The sequence below is a fragment of the Gadus morhua genome, chromosome 1 (assembly GCF_902167405.1).
Source record: "Gadus morhua chromosome 1, gadMor3.0, whole genome shotgun sequence".
NCBI classification, from domain to species: domain Eukaryota; kingdom Metazoa; phylum Chordata; class Actinopteri; order Gadiformes; family Gadidae; genus Gadus; species Gadus morhua.
The window spans coordinates 3,958,755-3,978,754 of record NC_044048.1 but is presented as its reverse complement, the minus strand read 5'-3'; the positions used below and the strand labels follow the sequence as shown (position 1 = coordinate 3,978,754).

The following is a 20,000-nucleotide window of genomic DNA, read 5'->3' as shown; positions in this document are numbered from 1 at the left end:
TGTGTAAGATCAAGTCTAAATTCTGTCCCAGGCGGCCCCTCATACGTGCGCGCTTTCATGCTTGAATTTGGAAGTTTATGTGTGAGTGTGTTGGTATGTGTGTTCGTGTCTGCACATGTAGTTGTGCGTGTGTGTATTTGTATGTATGTGCGTGCACATGGGCGCATTTGTATGCATGTGCATGCCTGCACCTGTGCGTGCACGTGTACGTGTGCGTGGGTGTATTTGTATGCGTGTGCGTGCCTGTTCCTGCGTGTGTGCGTGCGATCCTGTGTGTGTACCTGTGTGTGTGCGTGTGTGTGCGTGCGCTGATCCTCACCAGGGCGAACTTGTTGACCTGTACGTAGAGGGTTTCCAGTTCGCGGGGGCCGAGCTGCTCCGTGTTCTTGGTGTACAGCTTGTAGGCCTTCAGGTAGACCTGCAGCCACTCCAGCTGCATCTCCCGGCTCGGGTACAGGCCGTAGTCCAGCTCGCTCATACCTGCCCATCGAACGCGCACACACACACACACACACACACACACACACACACACATTTTAATTCATTATTTTAATCCACCAATCACATTACAAGAGACAGGATTCAACTATTTTAGAGATTAGACAGGTCTTTGTTCAAGGGTACAAAAAACATCTCCTGCGCCACACTGCCAGACTCCCTATCACTGCTGATATGCGCCAGAACTTTCTAATTGTTTCGATTTTCTGCTGGAGAGCCCTGCCAGCCTTAACCCACTGAAAACACGGTTGTGGACATGCCCCAAGCTGCCAAAAATAAACACTATTAGCTTGCATTGGTAGCCTAGGTCCCTTAGTATTTCCAGAATGGGCTGGTATTTAACCATTTTATCATTGAAAGCAATTTCCATGTACAGATCAAACACACAGCCTATCTCAAGTAAGAGCACTTCCCTTCTGTCTCTGTTTAAAAACACAACATCAGGGGTATTTGGGATGTTACACAACACATCAATAGAGCTGTTAAACCATTACGGCATGATTGCTGGAAATCAGAACAACAAGTCGGTCATGGCGTGCAATATACAGTCCTTTGTACATAGTACAGCCATTCACAATATGTGCAACTGATTCAAGTTGATGGCCAGAGTGCATAGTACATGGCCAGAGTTGCACAGATCATTTAGGTCCGCCCAGTCCGACCGAACTCCAAAGCCTGCAGCTTGTGTGTCCACTTTCCCGCTGCTTTTCCTCCCAAAGTCTAGGAAGCTGTCCTGGCCTGCTTTGGCCATAGGGACCTTCCTCTTCCTGAGGTCCAGCCGGAGGGAAGCTCTGGCAAGCTCTCTGAGAGTGGCATCATCATTGTTGAGCATGCTGATGAGGTGTGTCAGCCTGGTAGCAGTGTATACCCATTCCACGTTTGGGCCACCCACCCCCCCCTCTTCATGTGAGAGGAAGATGAGATCCCGGGTAGAGTGTGAGTTCAGCCCTAGCCATTTTCTGACAGCCTGGACTGTTTTATTGTTCATGTCCCGTAAGACATTTTGCATTTCACACACACACACACACACACACACACACACACACACACACACACACACACACACACACACACACACACACACACACACACACACACACACACACACACACACACACACTCTTCAGGGGACATTCTTGGTGGTTGGCTGGGGGTTTATGTTTATTTGAATGTTTATTTATTTAAGTACTTCAATGATTAAAAATATTTGTCATTAAACTCTGTTCATTCTTTGCTGCCTACTTAACTACATTTAATTTTTATCTTTTTTATTTAGTTATATTTTGGGCTGTCAAATTAACGTTAATTTCGATTAATTATTCACAGAAAAAATAACACAGATTAATCGCGCTTCTATAGTGCGTCATTTGCGTTGAAACAAAATAAAGGCAGACGAGAAGACGCTGCTCGGCCCCGTGAACGAAAAGTTCAAGTTTAAACTCCCAGACGGAACTGTATATAGGAACACCGTTATCTGCAATCTCTGTAGTAAGGAATTTTCCTATCACCAGAGTTCATCAACCCTTAAATATCACCTCAACGCAAAACATTTGGTAGCAAGCTCGCAGGTACGAGCTGCCACAGCCCCTGAAGCTGGCGCTAGCAGCCAGCCTCGTCAAGCCACACTCGACTGAGATGCATTGAATCTAGAGTGAGATGGAAATGTTATTAATTTGATCTTAAAATGCACCGTATGTTAATGAAAGAGATGTTTTAAATAAAAGAGTCATTGAACTTTAAAGTATATTATGTCTATTATTCATCGAATCACTCATCTGCCATAATCTACTTGAATTATATATGTTTTAAATACTTTCTCGGAAAAATGTAATTTTTTTAATCGCTTGACAGCATGTGATTACTTAACTAGTTACTGCATTTTAAAAGTAACTTCACTACTTTTTACTTTAGTTTCCCGTTTCTTAACTTTCTGTAGATACATGGACAAACATCATAACCCTATCATCACTTAGTGTTTATTGTATAAATCTATACAAAATAGCATATACAACCATATGAAAGAACATTATCCGTCAGCACAAAGAAATGCCTCACTGTAAAGTCCACAAACAGGATAAAGTAGGCTATGGTGAGGTCAATCAGTAGCATTTGGGAAACATGAAAACAAAAATTAAGTGGTCAATGAAAAATATAAAAAGGTCACTTTATCCTATATAATTAAAACAGAAATGCACTTAAGCGGCTGTTAGTTTATTTGGTCCAAAGGCTGAATGAACCTGATCTATTTCGCAAGCTATGACATCGTAAGTGTGTCTTCCTCTCACCCTCTTGCAGACAGGAGCAGCCTTCTCAAGTTTTAAAGTAATGCTATCTATCCAGTGCACCGTCATTCCAAAGTTACTTTTGTTGTTCGGGGACCAAATGTCCGCGGTAGTGGACACATGATCCAGGGAGGATTCGAAAATTATTTTGAGCTTCGATTCCACGTCGGTATAACACTTGTTCAGGTTATGGGAAAAATGTTTTTCAGTCGGATGTTGGCTTGCGAGTGGCGGGTATTTTATCTAGTATTTTTCTAAATCTGGGCGATTCAATAGTCAACAGGGGAAGCATGTCTTCTACAATGAACCCAGCAACCAGCCGGTCATTATTTGTCACCTGCTTCTGCCCTCCAACACTTGAACGCTCCTTTGCACAAGCAGCTACGTCACTCAAATTGATCGCTATGGCAACGTGCCGAGGCAAGCAGGCGCTGCAGACACACAGGCAGCACGCATGCACGCACCACAACAGAACAGAACTTTACACGCAGGGAAACACGGCTTGCACGGCGTTCCAAAATGCACACACCCTGTCCCGTCTGCCTTTATCATGTTTCTCTACATGGACCAACCTGCAAACTCATTGAAGTGGTTGCCGATGTCAAAGGCCTGGTAGTTGTAGCTGGAGTACTCGTAGTCTATGAAGCGCACGTGACCTGAAGAGAGACATGGGACACATAAGATAGCACAGCACCTGTCATATGTAGTCCTTGTTTTCCAGAGTCCAGATGGTACACTCAGGTTAAGAGCCATAAAGATAAATTGAGGTGAACTAAAGGGGTGGCAGAGGGATTATCGTTTTGAGCCAGCCAGTGTTAGAGTGTGTGCGTGTTAGTTTGTGTGTGTGTGTGTGTGTGTGTGTTAGAGTTTCTGTGTGTTAGAGTGTGTTTCTAACATGTGACTCCTGCCATCACTGGTCAATATTATTAACATGGTGGCTGGGTTCATCAATTAGCCTGTCTGAGAGCCTGCTAATGGTGAGTCGTTTCCATGGCGACTACCTGAAAAAGTAGCAGTGAAAGGCCACATAATGAATTGCCCTGATTGCACAATGACTGACCGGTTAGAACCTTGTCTGTATGTATATGTATGTGTATGTGTATATGTATGTATGTATGTATGTATGTATGTATGTATGTATGTATGTATGTATGTATGTATGTATGTATGTATACATATATATATATATATATATATATATATATATATATATATATATATATATATATATATATATATATATATATATATATATATATACACACACTTGTTTATTTATATATATATATATATATATATATATATATATATATATATACACACACTTGTTTATTAGGGATGTGAATAACTCACATTTTTAATGGTCAAATAATCAGTGGGTGGTATGAACGAATAATTGATTATTCGATGTGTGCCGACATTCACAAAGGCAGCCATGGATCATCGGCAAGAAATCACTTAATATCTTAAACGAAAAATAACAACTACCTGCTAAGTACTTCCAGTCAAATTGTCTGTTGTGAAAAATACATTAAACTATAATCAGAAAAGGCGATTGTATGCTGTATAGACCCTAGAGTATCTGTTGTATAAAGGCTGGGACGAATTTCGAATTATAAATATGTACAATGCATAACGTTAGTTCTCTGGCTCACAGCTGAGCGGACTCGTAGCTGAGAATACCATGGCTGAGGTCCGTCCTATTTACTGGATGAGTGAACAACGTTTCCGTTGCATATGAACTTTACGGGAAGGTAATGATTGTTCCTGGTATTAGCCAATCCCTCAGGCGTTACCAGGGAAACAAAGTTATGGCTTGTGAAAAACTTTATATTTGAAAAAAATGTAACGGTCCAAATGTTAAAAATCGATTAGTCGAATAATCGAATATTCTGACCCGCCTAATGTGTAGGTGTATGTGTGTGTGCGTACATTACAATTATATCTATGTCTCTGCCTGGCCCTGTACCAGATTTCGGATTGGGGATAATGGAGAAGGCTGACTCAAATCTTTTTGATATATCTTGGACTGGCGTTGATGTGTGCGTCGAAGCACACATCAAGAGCGGCATGTGGCTCAGGAGGTAGAGCGAGTTAGAGGAGGTTGCTAGTTTGATCTCCGGCTCCTCCTAGCCGAGTCTCGAGGTGTCCCTGAGCAAGACACCTCACCCTGACTGCTCCTGACGAGCTGGCTGTCGCCCCTGCGTGGCTGACTCCACAGTCGGTCTGTGGATGTGTCCATGGATGGGTGAATGTGAGGCAGTACTGTAAAGCGCTTTAAGTGCCCACTGGTTAGCACCAAGCGCCGCCCCTGTTGAGTAGGTCATTAGACCTGATCACTAGTCCGCCAGCGGCAGAGGAAACATCTGCCTCTGCTGGCCACTTCATGAGGGGACGTCGGTGGACATTCTGCCGTGTATCTCATTAGGGGTCGTCGGTGCATGTTCTGCTGTGTGTTGTGCATCTCATTCCCCCCATACCCTCTTTGTTGTTGTGTATGATGTTTTTGCAGAGCAGGTCGTTGTGGCAGAGCACCACAGGCGAGCCCAGAGCAGAAAGGTGTTCCTTCATCCACAGCATCTCCTGCTCCAGCAACGCCTTGCTGGGCACCTCCCTCTGGATCCTAGGAGGAGGGGGGGGGGGGGAACGAAGACGGACGGAGACAGAGAGCGTAAAACAGCAGGAAAGGGCTGAGGTGAAGTCTTCGAGGCAAATCAACCCAAAAAAATATCCCTCCCTCTCTGCTCCCTCCCTATGTTCCTCTTCCATTGAGAAGTTGGCATTTGCAGTGTTGCTTGGATAGACAGGTGAAATAATTACAAAATGTCAATAAAATGTGATATTGTTGTGACATTGCAAGCAAACAAACAAACACACACACAAACTCACACGATTGTTGTGTGGCTGTTGCTTGTTACCATGGTCACCCCAGCTTCCTGTTAGTTTGCATTACTGGCTTGTTTTCGTAGCTCAAAGCAACCTCTACGCTCCACATCACTGTGGTTTGCCGCCAACTGCCACGGCACAAGTGCAAAGTGGAAACAATGGAAGCGGGACATGCACGCACAGGCACGTCGGGCTCCTCAGAGGACGCCGTCAGCCGTGACGGGCTGGGTTTTAGATGCATGACCCCTGCTGGGTCTCTGTGGCTCCTCCCCTTCCTCCCCCTGCTGGGTCTATGTGGCTCCTCCCCCTGCTGGGTCTCTGTGGCTCCTCCCATTCCACCCACTGCTGGTTCTCTGAGGCACTTCCCCTTCCTCCCCCTGCTGGGTCTCTGTTGCTCTCCCCTTCCACACTGCTGGGTCTTTGTGGCTCCTCATCTACCACACTGCTGGGTTTCTGTGGCTCCTACAAGTTCTGGGATGAGTCTGTTAAAGGATCTCTGTTTGTGGTCCGAGGGCAGGTGGGACTGTCTCAGCAAATCAGAGGAAATACATGCAGGTTGCACAGAGACCCCTTTTTTCCCTTCTGCTAACAGTAATGGGATTACAGAGCTAATCCACCCTAAGCCAGATGGGAGGAGATGGTAGGGTTAGAACTGCTAGAACAGCCCACCTGCAGCGCCCTATCCCAGACATCTCCCTTTTTCGACAATTTGTGTTAAATATTTGAACTTCGGCGCAAAATCCACGTGGCGCTGGTGCACGAAAGCAGCATTTAGACTCTCTCAGCATCACTCAATGTGAGTGATGGTGTTTGGATCTCCGGTGTCTCTGAAGTCGCCAGGACTTCCACGGCAAGTACAGAGTCGCAATGACGGTTATCCCGTCCATGGCTTGTGGAAAGAATAGTACTTAGCATTGTGTAGCATCTTATCCTAGCCATCATTGATGTGTACGGGGAATGGGTTAACCTAGATTGTTAGTGTTTGGCACTTGTTTCTATGAATATCTTTACTGTACCGACAGCGATATATTGTTGTTTCTCTTTCACCCTTGCGGTTCTCACGGTTAAAAATACAATGGGTTTAAGTAAAAAGAGAGAGAGAGAGAAAAAAAATAAAGACAGGGAAAAGCAAGAGGAGAAAGAAAGACAGAGTTAGAGAAGCTTGGTGCGGTACATCAACCTCCGCTGGGAGTCCCACACCCATTCTCCAGTGACTCTGCCATCAGTCCACCACCTGTGGCTGCCAAGCTCGCAGCTTCAGTCAGGGTCACTCGGTTAACACTCAAAAGACCATCCATGGATCTTAGCAGAAGAGTTCATTCGGGCCAGCAGCCAGCAACAGCTGACTGAAATGGACACACAAAGCAATTCTGTCACGTAACAGGACAAGGTTGTGTTGATAAGGTGAGTGTCTTGGGACCATCTGGCTCAGGGGAAAATGACGGGAATCTTTATTGTTTGAGCCGGGCGCACATCGTAAAACCAGTCCCTGTGTTGCTTAGAGAAGGGAACAAGGCGATCTGATCAGCGTAGCAACGCAAACATCTGTCAGCGAGACACGCTCCTCTGGCCCTCCAATCCAGTTATTATGCATCAGTTATGCAAGCCACTCTGGATTTGGCTAGCTCCCTGCTAGGTTACTGCCGTCACGTGCTACCGTCCGGATCTCAACCGTGGCGTGCACTGATCAAATCGGCACGGTAGGAAGGGGACCTTTGATAAGGGCTCAGCTTTACATTGTGTAATCCCTTTAACCTCGAATGCTTTGTGCTGGTTCTTTTTTCGCAGTTAAATCTTTCAAAACAGTTAGGTACACTTCAAGCCTTAGAGCTCATTTCAGATTTATTGCTCAAATTTTGGGGTTTGGCTGTTCACTTTTTTTTTTTAATATGGCTGGTATCAGATTCACGTGTTAACTGGTCACAGTTTGAACTGACCTGGACACGCAAAAGAACAAAAGCAAAGACTTCACACACAGCCTGCTATGGCACACTGGTACACTACCGTAAGTACACATGGAGGCCACTAGTGTCAGGGTTTATGGTTTATATTAATATTGATGTGCAATGGAAGACAGAATCCGTTAGCGAGGAGATAACCATTGCTTTTGGTAGATCAATGGCTGCAACTTACGTGCAGAAGTGTGGGTCGGTGACCGGAGTGGTGGCACTGTGACGTGATTGGCTAACTGAAGCCAATTTCATCCAAAATGTCCGGATGTCAAGGGCTGCTTCTAACTACACTGCCACTATGACCTGCTATATTCACTGTCCCTCCACTGACCAACTCCATCACACCCACATTCATGTTTGTATTCACCAGTGACTTCCATCAGCACAGAATTGTGACAAATGTCAATCTAGAGTGACGAAAAAGTCGCATGATTTCAATATGAATGCTCAGATTGAGGCTTGGAACCAAAGAAATCTCCCAAGATCATGTTTTATTTACTCTGCAGATAGATGTGGTCTCGCTCCTGTTCAATTTTTCAAAAATACAATGACGGTGCAGACGCGCCGTAGTGGCCTTTAAAAAGAACAAAGATGGCTGCCTCTGATGTAGAACGTTTTGCGGATTGCGGTATCAGGACACAAAATGTTCACTAAAAGCAGAACCGATTTAAAGCTTTTATTGAGGGGAAAGATGCAACTTTTCCGTGGCTCAGTGCTGCGTGCCCCGTTTTGATGCCATGATTGGTTGAGGGCCTGTCCAAATGCGTCCATAGGCATTTTGATCTGCGCTTGTCAGTAAAGCCCTTTGGGAATGGAAAATTAACGGAGAGATTCCAGACTTATATAGTTTGACTAAGGTCGCATCGGAAAAAAAATCCAACCTGTATCTTATTCAGGACCACATATGAAAATGGTCTATATCACAATGGAAAAGATGCGATGCCGTGTGGGGGTACATAGAGGCAGGGCCGTCGGACTGCGGGGACAAAGGGGACAGTTGTGGGGGGGCCCAAGGCAGAGGGGGGGCCCATGACCAAAAAAAAAAAAAATAATAATAATTTTCATCTTACTTTTTATTTTTTCTTCATCCCTCCCCCCCTCAACAATCGCTTCCCCCCCCCCCCCCCCCCCCGTCAACAATCGCTCCGGACCCCCCCCCCTCAACAACCTGGCGCAGGGGGGTCCAGCAGTACCTATAGTATAGGGGCCCAGGATTTGGTGCTACGGCCCTGCATAGAGGAACGCTATCTGTTAATCTAATTTGATTATCATCATTATACATTTTGCATTTGTTCTTATTGCCGAATGGACTGTATTCTCATAGATCAAGCGGCAACTGCTGCTGTCTTATTGTTTAGATATTGTGCACCATCTAATATTTAGTCCAGTGATTCTCATACTATGGTATGCGTACCACTGGTGGTACGCAATGCGCTATTTGGTGGTACCCTAACGATTCACCCGAATTTCCAAAAGAACTAACAAAATAGCAATATTTAAAACAAACGTATGTATAAAAACTAGTACGAATGGGAATACATTAACCATGAAATCATTAAAAACTGTGTTTAAATAAGTTTTGCCTTTCCTGTAATATTTTGGTTTCAATTTCAGCCTGTTTCGTAACCACGATTACAAGCTCAACTGACGGCAAGATTATGAATTGTTCCAAAAAACTTTGATCGTGGCTCCAAGCGGAATTATTATTATTATTTATTAATTAATTAATTTATTTATTTATTTATTTTTTGCTACCATTTTTATAATTTTTGCACCTCAATAAACAATGCCTTTAATGCAATTTGCAGTGATGGAATGTTGTAGTTCAAGTACACTTTCACTTGCAATTCCTTTCTAATTTCAAAATTGCACTTTTGAGAAACAGTTTTGTTTACAGCTCAAGTTTAAACTGTCCAATTTACAAGTTTGCACTTAAAACATGTTGTTCTAAGTTGAAGAGAAAATAATTAAGTACATTTGTATTTTGTAACACAGTTGAGCCATTTTCATTATTTAAGAGCAGATTGAATCTAATCGAATCATGATTAATCGATTCAGAATCGTATCAATTGAAATCCAATCGATTTAGGAAATTTGCCACGATACCCAGCCCTAACATGTGGTATGTGGTGGAATGTGGTGATGTTTTTAGAAATGAATCCATGAAACCATTGGATCTCAAATGTTATCTTACAATCGAACACGCAGTGCTGAAAGACAAACCAGTTTATTTTTCCTAAGAAAACGTGTCTGATTGAAGAAGTCAAAGTCAACGATTCAAAAGTCAGGAACAACATCATTGCACACCGCATCTCGCTTGGAGAACAGTTCCACCAATATTTTGCAGTGACGGCTGAAGCGAACCACTGGAAGAGAAACCTGTTCAGCATCAAAACCTCTGAAATGCCAGGGGACTTCAGTGTTGGTGAGCAGGAGAGTCTAACAGGATTGTCATGCGACGAAACATTGAAGTCTGCTTTCAGAAGGCTGTCATTGTTGGACTTATGGAAACAGCAGAAAAGCGAATACCCTGCACTTGCGGACAAAGCTGAATGCTTTGCTTTCTCCTGCCTTTTGCGACCACAAATCAGTGCGAGAAAGGCTTCTCTTCACTTGCCATCATAAAAACAAAATACAGAGGCAGGATTGATGCTGAGGACATCTGAGACTGAAGCTGACTTTGATTGATCCAGACATTGCACGACTGTGTTCGCAGAGGCTGGCGCACCCGCTTCTCATTAGGCGTGGATGTTCATTTATCAACGTGCTTGCCAATTTTTTTTTATTATTTGTATTACGCCTGCAACAGGTTTTTATTCTTAATGTTCTCACCTGCTGTGTGTGTGTGTGTGTGTGTGTGTGTGTGTGTGTGTGTGTGTGTGTGTGTGTGTGTGTGTGCGTGTGCGTGCGTGCGTCTGTTTTAGTGCTACCACTTTGTACAGCTGACAACAGTTAACAATAAATAATATTATCTTGAGGAATAAATGTGCCTCCTGCGTGAACTGTGCGTAGCTGACTCGGGACGCAGGCCTACGCTACTGTATTTTGTTATATTTTAAAACATCGGTCATAATGGTTGTACTTGGGTATACAAATATTTTCTGAGGTGGTACGCGGTAAAAAAAGTTTGAGAACTACTGACCTAGTCTATTATCTAGGCCGAAAAAATAATTAGCCAAACAACATTGATTATCTCAGTCAAATTTAAATAAAATATTGAATTATATAACACATGCTGACAATGCAAATTCCATTAGCGGTAGCATTAAATGAGGGGAGGGTTTTACATTAGTCTGCAGCAGTTTGCGTTCATCAAAGCGTGATATATCCCTTACGGGGTCAGCTGTGCTAGCCTCACACAGGCTTCCTGGCAGCCAGGGCTGTTGGTAAACAATGTAGGACTCACCTGAGGTTTGAGGCCTGGTCAGTGAACTCGGTGGCCACCAGGGAGAAGTATTTACGCATCTTGATCCAGAGGTTGGGCTTGGGGATGCAGCCATTGTGGGCGTGGATGGCGTGGATGCGGGCCATCTCCCTGGAGATCATCCTGAGGAGACACACCAAGGGTTCTTATGGCTGGCAGAAGAGCGCCACTACATTTCAGGGTACATTTTCCACAGATGGGAGCCTCTCCGGTGGTTCACTGGACAGCAGGTTTCATTTGTTGGGCTTTTGTTTTGTTTAAATGCCAGTGTTTAACCACAGAAGAAAAGTCACATTGCTTGTAATGTACAAAAGATGAATCCAACGTTATTTGGTATAGCGGGGGACGATATGTCATGCAAAATAAAAGGTCAATCAGGATCACGATCCACAATCCTGTCATGTTATTTTGATGTTGGTTTTGATGTTTGTTTATTTTGTAAGTTTCCGAAAAGTATACCAAAACTGATTTCCTTATTTTAAGCAACAGAGCATTTAGGTCAAAGTACCTTTTCGAAAGATTACAAGAGTGCAAAGTATAAATATTCAACAATGATTTTTACATGATTTAGCCCTGGATTCAATTAAGGGCTTCCTCGAGTTCAAAGAAGGATAGGTTATCCCCATGGTTACAACCCACGGCAACTTTTTTTTAGTTCCGTCGTTGTGTATGAGCGTTTTAATGAGCGATGTTGTGTATAAAATGCTTCACGAACCATGGCATTATACTATACGTGTACGGTAAGCTAACCATCCCTCGGACATCAAAACCCACCGCTGCTCAGAATTTTGCTTCCCACATCGTGGCGTAATACTAAAGAATGTGCAACCATATCTGGTACACCACAGTCCACCCACCTCACCGTGGATGTCTCTCCGTTCGGAGGCCTTAGAGCATTTTGATGTCACCAACAGAACGCCACCTGCGTCCCAGGCAGAGTTGGATGTTCACGGATATGCGAAAACGTAGGATTTTAATCCTGATTTATCTAAATGATGGTCTCATTACAAATATTTGTGTCAGGGTATCTCGTTCGAAATCAACTGCAATTTTGACCAATCTTTTGGTCAAAGTTGTTGATCCTGTGTTTGTGTTTGTTAAAAGTGTTTTGGGCTGAGAGTTCGATGAAGATGGGGAGTGTGTTATCCCCAAGGTTATGATCATTTTACTACTGGTCTATAGGCACTTGTGGATCTCATCGAGTTTTGTCCAATACTGCAGCTGATCCCTAAAATAAAAAGGTCTGTCAAAAGAGCGTGAATATATTTGTCTAACATGAGACACGAGTGAAGGAGAGGTATTTGTTGATCCTGAATTCTCCAAGTTGATCTCCTTTTACAAAGACCAAGTCTAATATATTTGTTGATCCTGGTACAAGCAATGCGAGTGGTCTTCTGAGGGAACAACAACTTCCTTCCTTCTGATGTGCAGATCACCATCTACAGGTGTTCAATCTGTGCACAATTTAAAGACCTCTCTATACAAGAGATAAACAAATGCTTAAAAAGTAGTTCACATGTCAAACGATGTTCTGAAAGTGAGTGTGGATCTATTTGTCAATCGGGGTACACTCAATGTTAATTGTCTTCTGTGTTTAAAAATAATAAGGTCCAAGACAATCGTCCATACAGATCTACCCTTTTCTCTTTAAACCCCACTGTCATATGCCAGGACCGGCAAATATAAAAGTGTGTAAACTTTTTACGTCTGAACAGTGTTTACCATGCATATTTCGGGTCCCATCTCTTTGAAAAGCAACTGAGCACGCACAATACATATGGGCAATAAACTTAGTCTGACGTCACATTGTGACACGACTACTTATTCTAATCACAGAGCTTTAAAGTACAAAGTTCCAAATCAAGATTGAATGAGTCAGCAATCTTACAGTAGCCCTTTGCGGCTATCTGACATCATCAACATATTAACCTTTATCTATTGCCGTTTGCCAGTCTTGCATGACCGTGATCAGTTTAGAGCTTTCCATTATTGAAACCGGACAGCACCTAAATTGAGCCTGCCAATTCACCTGCCTGTCAATCTGCTGTGTCAATCGGGGATAAAAAAAAAAACTCCAATATTTGAATCTCAAAAAAAAACATATACAAATACCTAGATACAAATATCAATGCAAATCCGCTGACTGGAGAAACCCAGCCTGTGTCATCAAATTACTCTGCAAAGGTAGACCTGTGACGCCCATTGAGGCCATAGCTGTCATAAAGAGCCATAAGAATGATAGTGACACGTTTAGTGGACAGCGACAACCTGGAGGTGAGGTGTCAGTTGATCACAGATCCACAGTGCCTATGACAAAATCTTTTTATATACATAACGTGACCTATGAACTTAGGACAATAGGATGTCAAACAAGAACCCATTAAATAAAACAGCTATATTCTATAAATAAGAAATGCTGGCTGGCCATCCCGTTTACCTCTCTTTATTCTTCCTGCACGGGGCATGTCACATCTTACTAATTACACTCCCAAAACCACTCCTACAGCCGAGATATGCAGACGCCCCACCATATATTGGGTCTCGCCATTGGCCAGGCCTTCCATTCCCTTTGTGTTGGACGAGATGCCGCAGGTGGCCGGGGCATGCAGCAGGGTTAAAGGGGTAGAACAACGAGTCCTTCAGTTAACTTTATGCAAATAAAAACATTGCAACTGGAAGGACGCCTAATGTCGGATTCCCGTATTGTAAATTTTGCAAGGCCCTCACAACCCCCGACCTCAAGAATCAAGATGGGTTCTCCGTTCATCCACAGTAAATAAAAGCTGTAGAAATATAGTTTCTTAGCACGATTGTCTTATTTGTATCAGTCGTGCACACATTACTTTTCAGCTTCTATCTGTGGACATGTTGCCATGCAGTTTGTATGCGCAAAATGCAGGTTATGCATAGTTCTCAACTGATATTTGGTGACTTGATGGCGTTATGTTGTGGTTGCCTGTCAGTGATGCAACTCGCAAGTCAATGGCCTGCCACTGTCAACTGCCAGTGGACGATGTAGAAGAGGGAGGGGCTCTCTCCAGCCAGAGGCAGGGCAATTAGTTCAATGTTATTAAGTCTTTTTTTATTCTGGAATTCTCCTGCCTACTAATGAGGAGGGGCTCAATGTTACGTCCTGCGATTGGAAGATGATTTGCTTAAAACATTCAAAAACCAACTACGGTTATCAAAAAAAGGTTTTCACGTCAGAAAAAACACATTTCACGTAACGTCATAGGCAACTTTGTATTGTGTTGCAGAGATATTTCCTTAGGTTTGCAGCTAGCACAGCCATCTGTACCTTATCAAAACACCAGTGTGTTCCTCAAGAGGTCAAGGTCACCAAGTGTCCAGTCTGTCCTCAGATGACACATGAGAGGATGAAGAAGAACTGCTGCCAAGAGGGCGATTTCTAACTTCTTGTTAATTACGGCAACAGAAAATAAAAATAGAAATAGAAGCAAAACAAGATTAAACACTGATGTTGTTCTCCAACGCTAAAGCTCTTCTAGACTGGTAAGTAAACAGCTGTTAATGCTAACATGGTTAGGTAGCAATACCTTATTAAAGGTACTTCATTGTATAACGTTAATGAAAGTGTTAAGGCGTTTGCTGTTCGTTAGTAATATGCTGCCCCCTGTATGGAGTGTGGAGAACTTATTTGGCCGAATCATACACGTTGCATTTTAAACGACAACTGATCAATATCATTATCAGTTGTCGGTATTGATCTTTGAGTTCCCTGGGGCTCTCAAAATAAGATCAGTCCAACTGTGTCTGGCCAGGACGGCTTGATACGTGGGATGCTTCCACCAGCCCTGACAGGGTCTCCCTCTCATTAACATCCCCAGTGATACTGTGGTGTGCGTTATCGCCCCCCAACCTGAGCAGCGCTGGGTCGCGTACGTCCTGGGTGCCCAGAGCATCCCCTGGCATGAACTCGTAGCAGATGCCGTTCTGAAAAGAGCAGTAGAGACGAGGAGCGCAACCGTTTGCGTGCAGCACCTAAAGAACAAACACTTTTATCAACACGCTTTTATCCAAAACGACTTACAATAAGTACATTTTTCAGAAGAGAAGTTATATCGCTGTCGGTACAGCACGGATGTTCATTGAACAAAGTGCCAAGCAATAACAATCGCGAGGTTAATCTATTCCTCGTATACAACAGAGATAGCTAGGATAAGATGCTACACAACTAAGTACTATTATTTATTTATTTTTTCAAACGCACACCCTTTGGATTTAGTTCTTCAGCACTGTCGTTTTAAATGTAAAAACATACCCGGCTTAAGAAATATTTAAATAATAATAATTTCAGCCCTAATTAAAACAATATCCTTTTTTTTTTTTACATTGTTGACCGTGTTCATAATTTTTTTACCTGGAAGCTTTTAAGTTCATTGTCTCGGTCTACGAACAGCTCTGTCTTGTTGCCATAGACACGGACCAAGACCACGTCGTCTGGGCTGTCCTCCACATAGCAGCCGACGAGTTTGTTGGTGGTGCCATCGGTGAAGAGCTAGGAATAAAAAAATAATGATCAATTTAAAGACTAAACAATGAATAACTGCGGCAGATTTCAGTGACCACAAGGTTAAAACAATGTGTTGTGTCTGTAGTGCAGATAGTGAAGCATTGCAACGGCTGTGATTGGAAAGAATGACCTTGTGGCATTCTGTTACCAAACAAGAGTGGAGGTGTTGACACTAAAGACCCCTCACTGGGGTCTGGTGGACGCTATTTCAAGTTGTCCAAGAGCAAACTTTTTTTTATTGTAATTCTCTGAAAGATAGCAATTCTGATGGCTATGGGATATGTGTAAGGCCTAAAAAAAAATTTTGTTTGGTTCCGGTTTCCGACCGACCCTGTCAATTTATGTGCGACCCAAATTATTTTATGAGTTTTATAAAAAAAAAATATATATATATATATATATATTTTTTTTTAATGTAATTACGTTTTGGTACAGCACCTCTATAATTACGTTTTGGTACAGCACCTCTTCATTCTGTACAAGGATGAGCGAATTTTCTCGTTTTTAAATGAAAACAACCTACCTATCATTCGCTGCCGCTGGAAAAAATAAAATAAAAAAATAAAATAAATTCCCTACCTACCCATGACCTCAACTGACAACCAACAGGAACCAAACTTTTTTTTTTTTTAGGCCTAAGCAAAAGATAACTGGATTGCAGATACAGAGCAACCGGTTCTTTAGAACATATGTACTCTTTCCTCCAATGCCGTGTCAGTATATTCAGTCCACTGCAGGAAGCTGACATTGACACAACTTTGTAATTGTAAGCAATGCCATAGTGGTTCAATGACTCTTGAATCCTTTCCAATCAAAAATCCTACAAGGTCAGAGATATACAAGGGTGGTATCACATTCACAACATTGGATAGTCAGAGGGGGTTGTTTTCCCATTGTCTCCGGAAATGTAAAAAATGTGTCTGCTGAAGCTTGCGATGAAACTTTTCAATAAACATCCTCCCTTCAATGGACACTGCCACCCACAAACAAACAGAGCACAATAACAATACACATGGCTGTCCAGCAGCCACACATCACTGGCATTCCACACGTGGCTCACTGTAAAGACAGAGGCATTCCATTAGGACTGAACTGCCCTCCAACGACTTTCACCATCACATGACTGCTCTAGTCTAGCCATGGAACACAAACAATAAGCGGACAGGGCCGTCCATCAAATGCGCTGACGGACAGCAATAAGCAAACCTCCCGGACGAAAGGTAGGTAAACACTCTCCGGTAAGCAGCAGCAGCAGCAGTGGTATGGTGCATGTTTGGTGCATCGATGAAAGGCTAGCATGGGATTTGTGTGCTGGGAGGGCGCTAACCCCACTTTTAGCGTTGTTGGTTCCGTTTTGAGAAGGGATAGTCTGTTTAGTGTTCATAACTTTGGATGAAATGCTTTAATCTTTGTCTTTTAGAGACATCTGAAAAAATGTAATGGTTTGTTAGGTGCTTGGATGCCATATCCATTATACAGGTCATGAGAGTCTCATACGTGTATCATATCTTATTTAGCATGATATTCGAACTGCATTGACATCAAATCCGTCCCTAGCCTGGGAAAGTTGTAGGACGAGCCACAGTGCACCTTGCCTCGTTCTGGTGTGCTGGGTCAGGATGTTTTGGAACGGTGTGTCATTCCAGAAAAGAAAACTAAAAGCGTTCCATCCTGTCCAGGTGGCACAGGGGGTCAGGCCGCTGTTTCTCTACTCACACCTTTTTAAGTGCCAACCATAACAGGGCCGCTGCTGGTCAAACAACATCCAGTCCAAGTCTGCTCCGTCCTGCTCTCATACTCTCATCTTTCTCTGAGACTCAACAGGCCGTGCAGCTATGCTCGGCAGGGTACAAAATGAATGTCCTTTTCCAAAGTTCAGATTTGCAGATGATTTTTGACAAGTTTGTATTGAAAAAAAAAAGGTATCGTTGGCCACTGATTGGAACATTTGACCTATCACTGCAAATCTGAATGTCTGCAGCAATTGATTTTGCTTTATAGTAACATGAACAAATGTAGTAACACAGATGTGTGTTGTTACATATGTAGTAACACAGATGTGTGTTGTTATTACATGAACAAATGTAGTAAGTAACACAGATGTGTGTTGTTACATATACAAATGTAGTAAGATAGATGTATGTTGTTGTCACATGAACAAATGTAATAACACAGATGTGTGTTGTTGTGACATGAATTTTTTTAGTAACACAGATGTGTGTTGTTATATATACAAATGTAACACAGATCTGAGTTGTTACATGAACAAATGTAATAACACAGATGTGTGTTGTTGTTGTTGTTGTTGTTGTTGTTGTTGTTACATGAACAACTGTAGTAACACAGATGTGAGTTAGCTAGCTTTATATATCATGATGTCACCTCATTAATTATTGATACAACTATAAAACATTGGGGACAGGGGATTATTTGTAGGCCCCCCGTCTGGTTCCAAAGCAGATAGGCACGACAAAGCAGGCGGCTCTCATTGAGGAAAGACCGTGCGATTGTGAAGGCAGGGAAGGACGTAAACATTGTCCCAGTATCACAGAGCAGAGAGGGAGGGATGGGGAGGCTGGGTGGAGTTGGTGGGCCCCCGAGGACCAGCATTAGTCCCTGGGATGTAAACAGACGCCGGCTCCACCTGCCCCCACCCTGTTGGGTTCATACAAAGCCAGTGGACGTTGTTGTCACCACGGTGTGCTATTCAGCAAGGGAGCCATTCCTGTTGCAACAGGTTTGACCCTAGCCACGAAACATGAGTGACTCCATCCACTTAACGGGAATCAATTATGCATTTGCCCCTTATCCAACTTTCTCAATTCTGGATGTGTGAATTTCACATAGACATCAACAGGCCCAATAAAGTCACCCAAACCAATGACATATTTGCAGACAAGAAGTGTGTGTTTGTGGTGGAGGCTGCTGAGATTAACAACATCGTACACACACACACACACACACACACACACACACACACACACACACACAAGTCTACCATATGCATACTCCTATTTCATATATATGGTGAGGAATAATGAATGCATAATGCATTCATCTAGATACGATATAGACTGAGGTCATGATACAGGCCTGAAGGTCACTATTTATAAATTACATGCATTGAAATACTATCACTTCATCAATGTATTATAATTTTGTGGTTATGAGAGGAGGTGATCATATTATCTTTAAACATTATAGATAGCTACTACATCAGATAATATATTTTGCCCCAGAATAGTTTTACAAAACAGAGGGACTTTGCTCACATGAGTAAAGACGTTTTGAGTATAGAGTGACTGCACGTAGCTGGAGAAGTTGGCCTATATTCAGACAGCAGTGAGTGACAGACAAATAAGGAAGGCCAATTCTGATTTTAAAAAAAACAATCAATCATCATCATGAAATACAAATTATAATATTACATAATGCAATGGATTATACATATACGACAAACATATACTGACTCGGTTTATGAATACTATTAAAGTTTCAACTGACAGCAATTTAAACAGGGTATAATAACACAGATCGTAAACCATGCATTTTGTTTTCGTATTTAGTGAGAAAGAATTGGATGTAAGATGCTGCTCAAACACCCAGGTAGGCTACACACCATGCATGTTTACGTCGCTCAATGGAGCTGTGGTCTGGTCCTCGCGTCAGCAACAGCTGACCTCTCACACTAGCCTAGTCACTGTGTGACTGCACTCGATAGGGCATTTGCAGCATTTACATACGGGTTGCAAAAGGACGACGCTGATTGGCTTAATGTAATTGTTTAAAGCTTCATTCCAAGACCCAAGTTTATAAATGTAGAGCTTTCGTGGCGATTCGGATACAACCTGGTGCATAGAGCTTATTTTAACTCGATATTGTAATCGGTATTAGACTGAAACTAGTTAAGCCAAGTCTACTACCCGTTACCAGGGTACAAATACCGAGCAGACATGTATTAGGCCTGGAATGATGCCTCTGTGTAGAGGGTCTATTGCCATGGCTCTATGTAGAGGGTCTATTGCCATGGCTCTGTGTAGATGGTCGTCTAGTGCCATGGGTCTATTGCTATGGGCGTGCTCCTCGCTAGCGTCCACGTCCAGTGATGCTTCGGTGCTGTCAGTAGCTCAGGAGGTAGCGCGAGTTGGCTAGTTCGATCCCCGGCTCCTCCTAGCTGAGAGTCGAGGCGTCCCTGAGCAAGACGCCTCACCCCGACTGCTCCTGACGAGCTGGCTGTCGCCCTGCGTGGTTGACTCCGCCGTCGGTGTGTGGTGTGTGAATGAATGGTTGTAAGTCGCTTTGGATAAAAGCGTCAGCAAAATCCCCTGAATATAAATGTCAGTCTTAGCCTAGCGGAGAGCTAGCAGAGGGTGCCTCTGTCAGTCTTAGCCTAGAAGCTAGCGGACGGTACCTTGGTCTGGAGG

At 43.1% G+C, this 20,000-nt stretch overlaps 1 protein-coding gene across 2 annotated transcripts in view; it reads right to left on the bottom strand.

Moving 5' to 3' along the window:
- etnk2 (ethanolamine kinase 2) overlaps positions 1 to 20,000 on the bottom strand; it is a 27,191-nt gene that overhangs the window by 6,746 nt on the left and 445 nt on the right. Inside the window, exons 1-7 of one of the 2 annotated variants that reach the window (XM_030353198.1) lie at positions 19,988 to 20,000; positions 15,424 to 15,561; positions 14,923 to 15,044; positions 11,025 to 11,165; positions 5,261 to 5,403; positions 3,353 to 3,436; positions 320 to 480 (exon numbers count right to left, since the gene is read on the bottom strand). The exon at positions 19,988 to 20,000 is cut by the window's right edge and continues 445 nt beyond it. In XM_030353198.1, coding sequence (XP_030209058.1) covers positions 320 to 480; positions 3,353 to 3,436; positions 5,261 to 5,403; positions 11,025 to 11,165; positions 14,923 to 15,044; positions 15,424 to 15,561; positions 19,988 to 20,000 — 802 coding nt within the window. Of the gene's footprint in view, positions 1 to 319; positions 481 to 3,352; positions 3,437 to 5,260; positions 5,404 to 11,024; positions 11,166 to 14,340; positions 14,901 to 14,922; positions 15,045 to 15,423; positions 15,562 to 19,987 lie in introns of those variants that run through there. The other variant, XM_030353206.1, reaches the window with a different exon arrangement.